Here is a 16,375-nt window from a genome sequence, read left to right on the forward strand (position 1 = left end):
AGGTATGTTCTGGTCAAACCCAAAGTGCTTGCTGTGTTAACATAGTTTTCCTTGAGGGAAGGATCTCTTCAGGAGAACAGAGGGTACTGGGTGTGTTCCAGATGGTTGCTTCTCTAATCTTCCACACAGAAGCTGAACGACTTTTCCTTGACCTTCATCATGACAATGTGTGGGGCTACTGAAGGTAAATCATAGATGTGTGGAAACCCCCACCAGAATTATCCCTCCCCTGGAGACTTTCACCTTCCAGCCATGCTCACAGAACCTCCAGAAATTTTTCAGTCTTGGGTAACATTTGCAGCCCAGATCCTGGCTCCTGCAGACTCTTGTACTTCTGAGGTTGTGACTGTTCTGTATTCAACTGTCTCTCCAGTTTTTGTGGTGGCATTTTGCCTTGAGATCTAAGTTCTTTGATGGATTTTTGAAGAATTGTTGATTTTCAGCTTGTTCAGCATTTCTCTTGTTACAATGACAGGAGTGATGATGTCTAAACTCTATATATATCAGACCACAAACTGGAAGACTATTAATCTTTCTAATAAAAAGTAACCTTAGCTTGTTCCCTCTGCAAATAGCTCCCTTTCATACCCTATTGTTGGAAAAAGGCGGAGATATAATGAGCTACTTCTGCTGATTTTTTCAAAATAGGTTGTCAGGAGTTGCTCAGGGATTTGTCATATCATAGAATGAAATCCTGATTTCTTATCAGTAGTTATAAAGCCAGGCCCATGTTCCTTATGTAAGATACATATGTACATGATTTACTTCACATGATAAAACAAAAAGTTAAAACAGAAATAACTATGTTAGACAAGATGACGTGCATGGAGTGCAGTAGGAATGTCCAGCCTGCTCCAGAGAGGTGTTTGAGCAGCAACAGTTCCAATAGGCAGGGATGAATCTTCCTGTGTATACCTCCCCTGGGACCTCTGTTATCCTGGGCTGTATCCTTAAACCCCAAACACATTGTCATATGCAGTTGTCAGTCCTTCTAGCCATCAAGCTTTGATGCTCTCTCTACCCTGTTAGCTGGTCCATAGGAAATATGAAACAGCTCCAGCCCCCATGTCACCCATTATCCAAATCAGTGCTTTTCTACACTTGGTTTACAGAGCATAGGCACATGAGAATTATGCGGGGAACAGGTACAAGTTTTTATGATAAGTTCTAGAGAAGACACATGGGTTCTGGGTAGAAAATAGGGAGAAGGGAGGGGACAAACTTAGAAGGTGTCCTGCCACATCCAAGTCTGGAGAAAAATGGGACATGAGCACTTCCATCAACTGTCCTTTGAGGACTGTGATCACAGGGATTGAACCACAGCCTTAAACCACCCACCTTTTGGGTAAATTGCAGGGCAGGAAATGGGGATGGAATGCTGTTACTGTGGTCACCCAGTTGGCTCCAGGATTACAAAGGTCAGGGCTAGGTCTTCATTTCTTATCTAAACAAGGCTCACACATGGTCTAGCCTGAGAGGAAGATGGACACTGACCAATTTCAAGGGAGCTATTCCCTGAGGCTGAGCACTTGCGTCTTAGGTCCCAAAGAACCAGATCCAACCATGAAGGAAAATATGGTCAATGGCCCAGATGTTTTTGGTCTAACAAGTCCGGGATAGAGATGAGGGATCCTACTGGTGAGGCTGTTTCTCGTTATGTCCACCACAGTGGTAGGACTGCTAGGAGTAAAGACCCAGGAAAACACCCCCTTAAAGGTAGTCTGGCAGGCCATGGTGCTGGGCCCTCAGCTTAAGACAGTGGACTCTGACATGGCCAGCCCATGGGCATGTGACTTGAGAGGCAGTAGTGTCTCCAAGTCCAGTGGTATTTACGGGGTTGACCTCAGTGTCAGAGACTGGCTGGGGAGCCATTATACATGTAACATACAAAAGTATGAATTGACAATGTTATCCATAAGGCTTCTGGTCTACAGACTTAACAATAGTTAAGTTTTGAGGGAGTCAAAATGTGGATATGTGTATTTTCCTTTTACTGTCAGGGTCACTGTCCCTAACCCCAGCCTTATTCAAGGATCAAATGTACGTGCAGAACTGTTTCTCACCATGCCCATCATTTCTAAGCTATCCAAGCCACCATCATTTCTCATCTGGAATACTGCAAAAGCCTCTTAATCTCCCTGCTTCTACTCTCACCCACCTTCAGACTGTTCTCAACAGAGCAGCCAGAGCAAATTTTTAAAATGTTATGTCATCGATGGAAACTTCCATGTGCGGTTTTTTCAGAATGACCAGAAAAGAGCAAGAAATCCACAGAATTTGTAGAACAATTTTCTTGGCTACTTTTGTGTCTAATAGCTAATAAACTTTAGGTATGTGTCAAGAAAAGAAAAAGGTAACATCGTGTCACTCCTGGGTTCCATAACCCTCCAGTACTATTACTGACACATCCAAAGCCCTTATGGTCTATAAGGTCTGAAATGTGCCCTCCACCTCCCTCCTGATTCAAGGACTGTGCTCCTGATGTTCCCTCTGTTAGGAATACTCTTCCCCCAGATTTATTTATTTATTTATTTGGGTCTTTGTGATTTTTTTTATTTGTTTATTTTCAGCGTAACAGTGTTCATTGTTTTTGCACCACACCCAGTGCTCCATGCAGTACGTGCCCTCCCTATTACCCACCTATTTATCATTGCATCCCCTGACCTGAAAGTAGGCCTTAGAGGCAGCGAGTTCATTTTCTTCGATGCCTCATCAGCAGTGTCTAAACCAGTGACGTACGAGGCACCCCACAGTGCCATTTTATACGCTACCGGTAAGTAGGAACTGATTCTGGCTTTGCGGCTGAAAGGCGCGGCGTATGTGGAAGGGAAGACGACTTTCCTGGAGAAAGGAATGTGACTTCAGTAGCCTCTCAGATGGAGAGAGGCAGCCTGGCCCCCAAACTGATTGATTGCTCTTCCCCGCCTAACCAGGTCTCCTCCCCAGACTCCACCCCTTCAAGAGCCCTCTAGAGCCAATTGGCTGAACTCTCCGAGCGCTTTCATCCTCGAAGCCAATGATAGGGCAAAAACTATGCGGGAGGCGGGGCCAGGGTTTCAGCGAAGCTGACTCCTGAGGGGTGGGAGGCTTCCACCTCCAGGGCACAGAGATTCCGAAACCTCCAAATGCCTAGAAGGGCCCCGGGGTCAAGTTGAGAGTTAGTGGAGAGTCAGTGACGCAGTTCCGTCTCCGCTGTGTTCCGGGATGTGAGTCTGGCGATTTCGACGCGAGGTATGTGGCAGCCTGGCGTCGGGGTTCGGTCCGTGTTCTGGGAGGGGTTGGGTGACACCGGCCGGGACCCAGGCCTCCTTCAGCGAGCCGCTGCGGCGACGGGGAGGAGGTCCCTCTAGGGGTAGTCGAGGGCCTCTCCCTCCCCTCGTTCTGTTGTCTGGGGTCTCATCTCCCACACCGCGTAGCCGCTCGCTCTGATGGGGCCGACAGTGGTTGTAGAATTTTGCCGTCCCCGCCCCTAGCCAGCAGGCGGCCCCGGTAACAGCGGTCTAGAGCCCAGCCAGGCTGCACGGACTCCACAACCCCAGCTTGAATCGAATCACCAGTCCAGTCCCCGTTGGGTTCCCAGTGAGCAACAGAGTTTTGCAGGAGATTACTCATGCATCCGTTAGGTACTTACTGAGCACCTACCACAGACTGCTAGGTCCTGGGGGTGACAGTGTGTACAAAGCAAAGGTGTCTTCTGGTAGGGAAGAAATGGAACAAGCTTGAAGGGCTAGAAACGGAGTCTGGAAATCTGGGGAGGCTGAAAACACAAAACAGATTTTGAGGGCTAGTAATCCTAGGAAACAGGTAATGATTAAAAATAAGCAAAGAAACAAGAAAACATTCACCTTTTATCCTCCTTTAAAGACTTAGTTTTTCCTCTCTAAAGACACTTGACTCAAAGTTCCCTTCTCATCTCCCTGCTGCAAACTTTGGCTGGAAAGCAGAATTGCAGGTGGAATGCATTTTGCAGTTAGAGAAGGATATAGAGACTTAGATGTCAAACAGAACGGGTGAGAAGGAGCAGCTGTAGTTGGATGGAATGAGGATTACCTTCAGACACAGAAGATTTGTCTCTTACCAGCCATACGACCTTGGGCATGTCATTCAGTCTCTGGGAGCTGCATTTCCCCATCTTCAGAATGGGAATGATCATCCTAGCTTTTCATGGTTCTATAGGAAAGGAAGTTACCCAGGGAAGGGACACCGCCCTGAGTGTCTGCTTGGAGTTGATCTCAGAGAACGCAATCTTCCTCTTCTGTTTACAGCGATAGGACACCCCCTTAGGAACTTCCTCACCAAACCCGAGGAAGAGATCAGGCAAGACTGGTGCTGGGCAGATTCTTCGGAGTGAGGCTGTGCTGGCCAGGTGAGACCTATACTGTGAAATTAGTTATAATTTGACAGGAATCTGCTGACTAAAAGAAGAACCATGGCTGAAAGGGAGCATTTCTGGATGACTATTTATTGAGGACGAGAGAAGCAGAGAAGTGGGAGTGAGGTCTTTGGACCTTGAGGAGTACAGTTTAGGGATAGGAGGAAAGGTGATAGAGTTGAACTCAAATTTGGGTGTCAGGAGACTTGAATTTGAGTTGCAGCTTTCTTCTAAGTTTGTTTCCCCATCAGTACGTTTTGATAGAAGACACTGGGAGATCTGGGTGATTCCTTCCAGCTCTGACATTCTGAGAATCTCTGAGTAGTTAAAGTAAGTCAATCTAGAATTGGGGCCCCTGGATGGTCCTGTTGAGACAACATTGCCAAGACTGTATATATACTGTCATGGTGTTCAGATAATATGAAGTATGAAAGGGATGAACAAGTGAAGGGATGGTAGTAGTCATGTGTGAAGGGTGCAGTTCTTATCACCCCTACACCCAAATAGAATCAGAATCTTGAACTTGTTTAAGATGTCAAATCACACAACATGTACTGGACCCTCTTTGTGCTAAGTACTTCGTGGAATTCCACCCATGAATACCATGGGCCTTGCTCTCGGGGGCTTAGAGCTTAATGTGTACTTATGAGGAGGAGTGACAGAGACATACACTCAATTCTAGTATAAGGCAGCCCTAGTTCATATTACAGATTTGTTACTATATTCTTTTTAAGTACAAAAATTTCTCTATGGTCAGGTGAATTAGAGGTGAAAAAAAAAGAATGTAGGAAGGGAAATGAGTTGGGAGACAACTTTAGGAATGCAGGATGGGTGACCGTTAGAGGGTCTGCCACTCTCTAGGTGTCGAGGTGTCCAGTGAGTGTTTGCTGAATGAATGAACAAATGATAGGAAAGAGAACAATGAAATCCAAGAATTTCCAGGAAAGCATAAACTTGTATTATACTGGATACAGAGGATGACTGAAAGAAAGAATTCAAGGTTATCAGATCCAGGTCTGATTATCAACAATGGTAATGTCACTAGGAAAGATGAAGATGTAGGAAAACACTTTAGGTGAGAAGAGGAAGAATATGTCAGGAATGCAAATTTGAGAATAAGACAGAGGGGACAAAGGAAGTTGTGCAAATATATTAACTCACTGAGACAGAGATTTTGGTTAGAAGAGCAGGAATGGAAAAAGAGAAATGTACAAGAATGTGCCATAAGGAAGTCCAAGGTGATTCTGGGGGAACTAAGAGAGAAGCAAGACTTATCAGAAGATCATCTGCTTTTGTTATGATGTCAGGCTTTGTTTTGTGCGCCTGAGATCAAGGAGTCCCCTGATAATTTTCTCCCAGTTCTTTTTAAATCTTTTTTTCTCATTTCAGTTTTTATATTTCATTCATCTGTCTGTCTGGAATTTTTCAGGTATTCCCTATTATTCGTCACTGTATTGCAGCTAATCAGTAACCAAGGGCCATGTGACTGCTGCTCACAGAAACCCAAACAGGCAGGTAATGCTGGTGAGTTAAAGGAATACAACCTCCCAAGGTTCTCGGACACCTAGAGAGTGGCAGACCCTCTGATGGCCCCCGTCCTGCATTCCTAAAGTTTTCTTCTTAACTCATTTCCCTTCCTCCATTCTTTTTTTTTTTTTTTTCCACCTCTAATCTATTTGGGCTAATCTTCCTAAATCATTAAAAAAAAAAAAACACACACATTTAATTGAAGTATAGTCAATATACAATAGTATACCCTAAAGCGTTCTTTTCCTAATTCCACTTTTAGGTTGGATTATATGAAATCTATTGTCCAGACTGGAATATTTTCATGAGTTAAGGGGACCACTATTAATAATGATGCTGGAATGATGCTGGAAACTGTATTCTTTTTTTTTTTCTTTTTTTTTTTTTTTCTTTTTATTTGTTTATTTACAGCATAACAGTGTTCATTGTTTTGGCATCACACCCAGTGCTCCATGCAGTACGTGCCCTCCCTATTACCCACCACCTGGTTCCTCAACCTCCCACCCCCCCCCCCCACCCCCCTGCTGCCCCTTCATAACCCTCTGGTTGTTTTTCAGAGTCCATAGTCTCTCATGGTTCATCTCCCCTTCCAGTTTCCCTCAACTCCCTCTCCTCTCCATCTCCCCATGTCCTCCATGTTATTTGTTATGCTCCACAAATAAGTGAGACCATATGATACTTGACTCTCTCTGCTTGACTTATTTCGCTCAGCATAATCTCTTCCAGTCCCGTCCATGTTGCTACAAAAGTTGGGTATTCATCCTTTCTGATGGAGGCATAATACTCCATTGTGTATATGGACCACATCTTCCTTATCCATTCATCCGTTGAAGGGCATCTTGGTTCTTTCCACAGTTTGGCGACCGTAGCCATTGCTGCAATAAACATTGGGGTACAAATGGCCCTTCTTTTCACTACATCTGTATCTTTGGGGTAAATACCCAGCAGTGCAATTGCAGGGTCATAGGGAAGCTCTGTTTTTAATTTCTTCAGGAATCTCCACACTGTTCTCCAAAGTGGCTGCACTAACTTGCATTCCCACCAACAGTGTAAGAGGGTTCCCCTTTCTCCACATCCTCTCCAACACACGTTGTTTCCTGTCTTGCTAATTTTGGCCATTCTAACTGGTGTCAGGTGGTATCTCAATGTGGTTTTAATTTGAATCTCCCTGATGGCTAGTGATGATGAGCATTTTTTCATGTGTCTGATAGCCATTTGTATGTCTTCATTGGAGAAGTGTCTGTTCATATCTTCTGCCCATTTTTTGATATGATTATCTGTTTTGTGTGTGTTGAGTTTGAGAAGTTCTTTATAGATCCTGGATATCAACCTTTTGTCTGTACTGTCATTTGCAAATATCTTCTCCCATTCCGTGGGTTGCCTCTTTGTTTTGTTGACTTGGAAACTGTATTCTTGACAAGTGAGAGTGAGAGAGAGGAGAACAGCAAGGTAGAAAAAAGAATATAGAGTGGGGAAAGAAAATGAGGATGGTTAATACTTGTTACCCATTGACCATCGATTATACCCATACGTGCCCCTTAATTTCAGTGTTCTGGCTCATATCGCTTCATGCAACTTAATTCTTTCATCTGTTTATTCAAAAAATTTTCTTTTGGTACCTACTGTGTACTTGGAGCTGTGCTAGATGCTGGCAAGATAAAGGTAAACAAATGGACAAAATTCCCACCATCATGAAGCTATGTGATAGTGTCATCTACCACTTATTTCTGAGTACGCTGGCCCTGTGCAAGCTTCCTTTTTTTTTGCCTTCCCCTCCCTCACAAGCTTCTTTTTGAGGAAACCATTCCTGAGTTCTGGAACTCAGCCAAAGGTTTGCCTTCTTGAAACACCTTTCCCCAAGGGTTCTGGGCCCCAGTAATTGCTCCCTTCCCGAGTCCCCTTTACGTCTTGATTGGGTGCTTTGTAAATCTTAATTTGGTCTCCTCATTTTTCATGATGAACCCCACTGTAAGCTCCTTAAATGTAGGTTTGATACTTCATGCCTGTATTGGTGTGCTCAGTCTGCTATAACAAAATCCCACAGACTGGGCAGTGTAAACAACAGAAATTCATTTTCTCCCAGTTCTGGAGCCTCTAAGTCCAAGATCAAGGTGACCACCTAATTCAGTTTCTGGTGAGAACGCTCTTCCTGGATAATAGATGGCCACCTTCTTATTCTTTGCTCATATGGCCTTCCTTAGTTTGTTTGGGGGAAAGGAGGCAGGAGTGGAAGCAAAAGTGAGGTCTCTCTTACGTCTTTTTATAAGGACACACTAATCTTATCAGACCAAGCCCTTATGATCTCATTTAACTTTAATTACATCCTTAAAGGTCACATCTTTAAATACAGTCACATTGGGGGTTAGAGCTTCAATGTGTGTATTTGGTGGGGGAAAGGGGAAACATTCAGTATGTAACCATGCTTTATTTTATTTATTTTTTTACATTCACTAATGGTATTTATTGCATTGTGACAGAGCCATGTAAATACCTGGCTATTAACAGTTTCCATAGACACCTTTTTCTTGAAAGCCACGAGACTGATCTTTTCTATAGCAGCTTTTAACAACAGAATAGTTACTATAGTAGTTAGCTGAGAAGATTTAGATCAGTCATGTCTAGAAATGAGACATGGCTGGGGCTGGTTTCAAGGCATTGTCTCATTCTGAATCTCTAAAATATTTTGTTCTAGTAATTATGTGGATCCTCTAAAGTCATATCCCAACTTTTTATAAGAAATACTATAAAAAGGGGCGCCTGGGTGGCTCAGTGGTTTAAGCCACTGCCTTCGGCTCAGGTCATGATCTCAGGGTCCTGGGATCGAATCCCGCATCGGGCTCTCTGCTCGGCAGTGAGCCTGCTTCCCTCTCACTCTCTCTGCCTGCCTTTCTGCCTACTTGTGATCTCTCTCTGTCAAATAAATAAATAAAATCTTTTTAAAAAATGCTATAAAAATAATTAAAATATAATACAAGTTAGCAGAAGATAATTTGCTAGCAAAATGAGAGACCTCTATAACAGTAAATTTATAAACTTACCCACCTGTTCATCCATCTGTTCATACCACAAATAATTATTTTCTACTTTTCTGTAATAATACTTTTTATTATTTTTATTATTTTCCCTGTTAAATCCAAAACAGAAATGTGTACAGAGTAGAATGTTCAATAATTACTGCTTTAAGACATGTATAAAGAAAAGAGTTTCAGAGATTACAAATGGAAAAGAAAGAAAGAAGCATCAACTTTCTCAGAGAACTCTGGAAATGGCTTAACTTACTGTTCTACTCTGCTCTGCAGGCCCCTGGCTTTTCACTGAGTTTTCACCTCTTTGATTAGGAGAGGTAGCAACTGTTGGTTGTGAGTGTACTTCAGGATCTAGCAAGAATTTCTTTGCCTCCTATTTATATTTTGAGAACAGATTTGTATATATGTGTCCCTGTATGGCATCAGTGGCACCTATATTCCTGAAATATGAACTCTGACCTCAGTTGGAATTTCTCTTCCTTTCTTGCTGGTCCTGAGCACTCACCATTAGATATGCTGCTCCTCCAGAGATTGTGACTCAGCTTATTGAAAAGCTGTGAGACCGTGGAAACTGGTCAGACTTTTTTGAAAAGCAGTAGGCATCACTGCAAAACAATTTCATTCTCTCTGACCCAATAACTCCTTTGTGGAACTTTTATCCTAGGAATATATTTCAGTAGGAAGAAAACTTTGTGTAAAGTGATCATGATAGCATTATTGAAGTGGTTAAACAGCAGGGAGCAACAAAAATGTTGAATGCTAGCAAAATTGTGGGTAAATTATAATGAATTCAATTGGTAGTGTACTATATAGTCATAAAATGGCCCTATGATGATTAAATAGCAATGTGGAAAATTACATATGGTAGGATGCAAAATTATATCTACAGTATACTTGCAACCATATATAATCTAAGTATGGACAAGTTTGAAGAGGAATATAGTAAAAGGAACATTAATTATGTGTTAGTATCATGGAGTCATTTTTCTGTTTTCTTTTATGACCCCAATCCCCTCCGGATTTGAGGTATGCTAGAGTTACCTATATATCCCAAAAGTAGAAATAATTATTTGTGGTATGAATGAACAGATGGATGAACAGGTGGGTAAGTTTATATATTACTGTTATAGAGGTCTCTCATTTTGCTATAATATATATTATGTGTACATATAATATATATTATATACCTATATTACCTTGTTATTTCGTGTCAAACTGATTGAGAAGTTCCTGCTCGTTCCTAACATCGGTTTCATGTATTAACCCCTTTTGGTTGTTCTGTCTACTACTTTCACCCTTTTGCCAAAGTTAGATACTTTACAGTTGTATTAAGCAAAGTCTTATCAGAGCATGGCCTTACCCTGCCATGCTTTAGCTAGCCCTTTTCCCCAACCCAGCCTCTCTGGTTTGCACAGTAGATTGGGTGATAGCTCATCAGAGTGATAGCTTGGTGAGAAGCAGAGAGACTGAATGAGCATATGCAGCTGGATCCCGCTACAGAGTAGTCCCTAAAGAGTAGGTTATGGTGTGATTAGGCTCCAGTAGGCTCTGTTACTTGAAGAACAGTGTTACTCCTTACTAAGACAGGGCTTAAGAGCAGAGATGTAGATAGGGGCCTCATACCTGGACATAGAGCAAAAGATGAAATCTTAGTCATACGCTAAGACAATTGCAGTTGCTGGTCTATGAAACAATTCTTGAGCATCTATTTTGTGCCAGCCATTATATCATTGGTATTAGGGGAATAGGTCAGCAAGAACTAAAAGCCAAACTGTTTTGGAGAGCTACTGAGCCAAGGATCTTTCAGTTCATTTTTTCTAGGGACTAGATGAGGAGTTCGATGGCTCTAATCCTGGGAATAGATGTGAGACAGGAGGAAACAGGGTGGATTTTATATTACTCATTGCTTACCCTGATGCTGGACCTTTTAGGTTCCCCTCTTGTCTTTCCATAAGCCTTTATTTACTTCGGAAATCTTATTTTTCATCTTATTTTTGATCAGTTCCCCCTGTCTTTGAACATTTCCTCTTCCTTGTGAGACCCTGTGATGTACCACATCTTGTGATCTTTGGATAGAGAATAGGTGACATGTGCAATTTCTGTTTCTTCTTTAGATGGTGGAACTGAGGAGGTGTTGATTCCAGTATCACTCCTAAAACATGAGAATCTTACACTTTGAAGAGAACTCCACAGAGGTGTTTCCAGGGAAGTAAAAATTTAGAAAGCTCCTCTGAAGAGAAAGAGAAGATTCAACAGGCCATTGTGATGCTTCAAGCAAGAGAAAATGAGGAGAAAGACAAGAAGCTTCAGGCATAAGATAGTTAAAGACAATAAAACACTTACAGAAGTGAGTGAGCATGAATATGAAAAAGATGGTAGTGAGTGCTTGGATCCTGCAACAAATATGAGAATTCAGGCTGAAAAGAAACAGTATATATGTACTGAGTGTGGGAAAGCCTTTAGTCAGAGTGCAAATCTTACAGTACATGAGAGAATCCACACAGGAGAGAAACCCTATAAGTGTAAGGAGTGTGGAAAAGCCTTCAGTCATAGCTCCAACCTTGTTGTTCATCGGAGAATCCACACTGGACTGAAGCCCTACACATGCAGTGAATGTGGGAAATCTTTCAGTGGTAAGTCTCACCTCATTCGGCACCAGGGAATCCATAGTGGGGAGAAAACTTACGAATGTAAGGAGTGTGGGAAAGCCTTTAGTCGGAGTTCAGGTCTTATTTCACATCATAGAGTTCACACTGGGGAGAAGCCCTACACTTGTATCGAGTGTGGGAAAGCCTTTAGCCGTAGTTCAAACCTTACTCAACATCAAAGAATGCACAAAGGAAAAAAAGTTTACAAATGTAAGGAGTGTGGGAAAACATGTATTTCTAATACAAAGATTATGGACCATCAGAGAATTCACACAGGGGAGAAGCCTTATGAGTGTAATGAGTGTGGAAAAGCTTTCATTTTAAGGAAGACCCTTAGTGAACATCAGAGACTTCACCGTAGAGAGAAACCTTACAAATGTAATGAATGTGGGAAAGCTTTTACTTCTAATCGAAACCTTGTTGATCATCAGAGAGTTCACACTGGAGAGAAACCTTATAAATGTAATGAATGTGGAAAAACCTTCAGGCAGACTTCTCAAGTTATTCTACATTTGAGAACGCACACTAAGGAAAAGCCCTTTAAATGTAGTGAGTGTGGGAAAGCCTATCGTTACAGCTCACAGCTTCTTCAACACCAGAGAAAACATAACGAGGAGAAAGAAACATCATAAATAACATATATTGTTGGTAGTAGGCCTAATTGCTACTTTTTGGAAAAACAATTTTTCATTATTCTCAACCTTAATTAAATTTCTATGACTCCATACAGGGAAAGTAACCAGAAGCAGACAAAGGTGATCAGAGGGATATTCATGCCGGCATCACATATAACTGAAGGAAGAAAACTAGATTTTCAGTAGCATAGGGTTTAAATGAATGATGGTCTATCTACATGATGGTTTTGTAGCCGTTATAACCATTTTTAAAGAAGAATGCCATGAGGAAATTATTTGTATAAAATGGAAGATAAAGAGAAAACAAATTTGATCCAAAATTTTAAAAAACATGTACCTATAGGAGAAAAATGTGAATGAAATAATACCAAACCAGAACGTTAACAGTGATTATCGTTGGGTGATAGGATTATAGGCGATTTCTATTTTCTTTATACTTTTCTATGCTTTTTAGATTTTCTACAAGAATATACTACTTTTATATTCAGGAAAGAAGTACAGTATTTTTTAAATACAGTGAGTACATGTTCATTTTCACTCATCAGTGTTATAAAAGGCATGTAGAATGTGGACCCTAAACTCATGGGATTCCACCCTAATACTGGCACTTGGTAGCAGTGGAAGCATGAGCAAGTCACTTCAAGAGCCTGTTTCCTGTTTGTTAAATAATAAACATCAGTTGTTGGTCTTTTGCAGTTTTAAAATAAGCTGACTTTTTTTTAACTCTTAGGTTAAAAGAACAACAAAAATTTACCACATTCTCCTTTCCCACAGTTGTACAAGGATCTGCAGGTAATAGAGACTTCATATTTTCGATATATATCTACAAAACTAGAAAAAATAACCCCTTATGGAACTGAAACAATTGCAGGTACATAACCTGTAAAGATGCACTCAGCATGATCTAAAACGAGGGGAAGACTCTGCCTTCTCATGTATAATTTGGTATCTTAAAGTACGGACTTTGGGATCAGAGTATGTGTTCTGATCCCAGATCTGCCACGCACTAGCTTGTCAATTATGGACTAGTCACTTAACTGCACTGAGCCTTAGACTTATCTGAAAAAGGGAGTAACTACCTACTTCACAGGGTTGTGAGGATTTAATGAGATAATTCATGTATTGTGTGACAAGGCTGGCACATAGTAAATGAAAATAGCTCAACTATGGGACATCGGAGCAGTGTTTCTAAACTCTTAGAGTGATTCAGGAAAAGTTTTACCTAAGGTAGCATTTAGGACATTTTCAGGTGTAATGAGCAAAACATCAAGAACTAGTAGCTAAAACCTTAAGAACATTGTTTACTTTGGGGGAAGTCTGGAAGTAAGCATTTCCAAGTTTGGTTTGGCAACTGAGCAATTCATCAAACTTAATTCTTAATTCCATGATTTTCAGCATATTGGATTTCATTTTTTGCAGTCTCCCGGTTGTAAGATGTTGGCCAAACTGGGAACTCTACTCTTCACAACTCTTTCAGCGTCAGGAAGTGAGGAAAGGAGCTAAGGCTTTCTGATCTATTTGCTTTCTCCCTTTTATCATTGAGGAACTGTTTCTTGGGAGAAGGGAGGGATGCTGTGCAGTCAGTACTACAGGTGCTTACTAGCTTCCTCTGCCTTTCTGTCCAGCCCTTTGAGAAGGCCTTAACCCATTTTCTACATTTTAAACTTCTAAGTCCTTAGCTCAAAATCCCACAGGGAACACTTAGAATCTGCCCATTCTTAAATGCAGTCACCTCTCTTTCTTCATATACAGTGAATCCTTAAGCCTAATGCCGTTTGTCTTATGCACATAGTGATTATTCTTATCCCATTCAATTCTTTTAACATTTGTATAAGAAAATTGAGTCTCACTGAGGTTAGGTGACTCAGTAGTTAGTGCTTGGAACCAGGATTTGAACTCAGATCTGAGTTTTAAGTCCATGCTTTCTTCATTGTTACCAAAGTGCCTCTGCCCACCATTGCAGTTCTATATGTGAGCAGGAAACCAGTTGGGACTCTCCTCAATGAAAGGTAATTGTATCCGGATAGTCATTTGATCATGGTTTCATAAGGAAGGTGCTATCCGTCTTCTCTGAGTTCAATTTATGGCTTATCTCTGAACCTTGTAATTTAGGTTTAAGAATTACATATTTCTTCCTTGCTGTTACTGGAGACAAAGAAGCAGAAGGTTGTAAAGGGTATTGTGTGAAAAGGGTTTGGTTTTGTCCTATTTTGATAGGATAGTGGCTTACATTCAATTTGGGGAGTTATAATCCCTCTTTGCATGGTTATTCAAAACAAGATCTAGAGGTTAGTCCCTCTTTGAATAGTTATTCGAAACAAGGTTTGCTGCATTCAGGGGTAGGACTGTTTGGTAGGCACTTCCCCAAGAGTGGGTGGACACAAGGGTAGGGTAACCCACATGTGGCAGTGGGTTACATTACTGTAGTACTAAGTGTCCTTCCACCATTTTTCCCTGTCTTGTGTCCTTTTAAAATTAAGGGAGGTGTTTGTAATTAGTATCCCATGCCTTTTGTCTCGCCAGTCATCCTCACCCGCTGATTACCTATGTGGAAACTCCCCATGACTAATGTCTACTGGTGGCCAAAACAAAGAAAACAGGCAGTTGGCTTCTTATATGACTATCAGAGTTTATTTTTTGAACGTTTAGTATCAGTAAGCAGAGTTGTTGATATTTTCTATGTTGCCAAGCAGGTATTCTGTGATATTTTCCTATCACTGTCTCATAGCGTCTGAGATTGTTTCAAATAGGCTTTGTTTTTCATCTTAAAGATTTTTATGATCTTCAAGAGTAAATACCTTCTGGAAGGATACTGTGTTATCTCAAACCCAGCAATCTGAATGCAGATCTTCACATATCTTCCCCCAGGCAAGGTAAGATAATAAACCCTCACCCATTTTCTAGGCTGATACCTGTCTTGAGCTGCAGGAGTAAATGTTGACAAGTGGTCTCCATGCCCTTTCAGATGAATATTCTGCACTATAATTTGAACTGATTATCCACCTTCCTCCAGGGACTCTTTCAAAACCACCAGCTGTTAACTTCGTCAGAGTTTAATTATGCAGTTCTTACCATCCTTTCAGGCCTTTCAAGATGCACCCCAGATTCAGGGTCTCTTTGTGTTTTTTCCAGCATCCTGTGCTAATGGAAACCTGGTTGTTCCTTAATAGTAGTGCTTCCTCTGCAGCACCTCAATTGTTAGTTTTTGTCTCCCTCAACCCAATTTCCTTTCTTTATTGCTATTTTTTCTCTATTCTCCATCAACCCAGCTCATCAAAAACCCAGCTCTTTTGAGATATACATCACTGAACTACTGTGTATTACCCAGGACTGTTTTTGTTATCTGCTGGCTTCCTGTGCACTCACACTTACTCATTTATGTCTTTAGTACCCTGAATATTCTGGAGGAATATAAAGAGGTGATATTTTTAGCCATAGATATCCTGGTTGTGTAGAATTGCTCTTACGTAGAATAGAGATATATATGTTTCCTTTCCTTGAGATAATGTGAAATAAAATCTCATTTTATGTAGCTTGATTAAAGAGAAATATGAAAGACAAAGAATTAAGCATAGAGAGAAGAATGTCTTCCTAGGTTTAGAGATACTTTTTATTGATGGTATGTACTATATTCTTACTTGGAACTGAGAAGAAAATCAAAACCAAAAAGGGCTTTAAATTCCATAAGACTAAATTTGATTTCAGTTCTGTATCCTCAGTGACAGACTTCCTTTTTAAAATTTTTCCATTAAATATAAATAATTCCATTTAATATAAGTGGATAAAATAGTATGCTTGCATTGTTAGATTGTTTTCAGAAACTAGACTGTCTTTAATCGTGATGTTATAAAGCTGTTTTTGCAGGACATAGTTATAGTATCTCCAATAAATCTGTTGTTACTTACTTGTTATAAATACCACTGAATTTTTTTTCTTGTTGCTTCCTTTGTTCAGAGTGGGAAGAAACACTTCAGTTTGCTTTTCTTTAGGCAGCTGTTTTTTGGAATGAACTGATTTGGATTATTTCTGATTTAAACACAACATGCAGCTTGTTATTTTCATACTTCTACTACATAAACAAGAGCTTTCTAGCCAATAGAAAGTGTCTTGTAATTTCCTTAAAGGACTTGTACAGCCTGTTATTGTCCCAGCTCCTTTTTTTGGTCC

General features: G+C 40.9%; 1 protein-coding gene across 2 annotated transcripts; it reads left to right on the plus strand.

Annotated features, from left to right (window-relative positions):
* The first annotated feature begins 3,094 nt into the window (after nucleotides 1–3,094).
* ZNF660 (zinc finger protein 660) lies at nucleotides 3,095–16,114 on the plus strand. 2 transcript variants are annotated; one of them, XM_045991994.1, is made up of 4 exons: nucleotides 3,095–3,231; nucleotides 4,266–4,366; nucleotides 5,802–5,896; nucleotides 11,040–16,114. In XM_045991994.1, exon 4 carries the CDS (start codon nucleotides 11,210–11,212, stop codon nucleotides 12,203–12,205), a length of 996 nt encoding a protein of 331 aa, XP_045847950.1. In that variant the 5' UTR covers nucleotides 3,095–3,231; nucleotides 4,266–4,366; nucleotides 5,802–5,896; nucleotides 11,040–11,209; the 3' UTR covers nucleotides 12,206–16,114. The 2 variants fall into 2 exon arrangements, with proteins under 2 accessions (XP_045847950.1, XP_045847951.1); XM_045991995.1 differs by lacking the exon at nucleotides 5,802–5,896.
* The last annotated feature ends 261 nt before the right edge of the window (nucleotides 16,115–16,375 follow it).

Source organism: Meles meles, chromosome 20 (assembly GCF_922984935.1).
Source record: "Meles meles chromosome 20, mMelMel3.1 paternal haplotype, whole genome shotgun sequence".
Taxonomy (NCBI): domain Eukaryota; kingdom Metazoa; phylum Chordata; class Mammalia; order Carnivora; family Mustelidae; genus Meles; species Meles meles.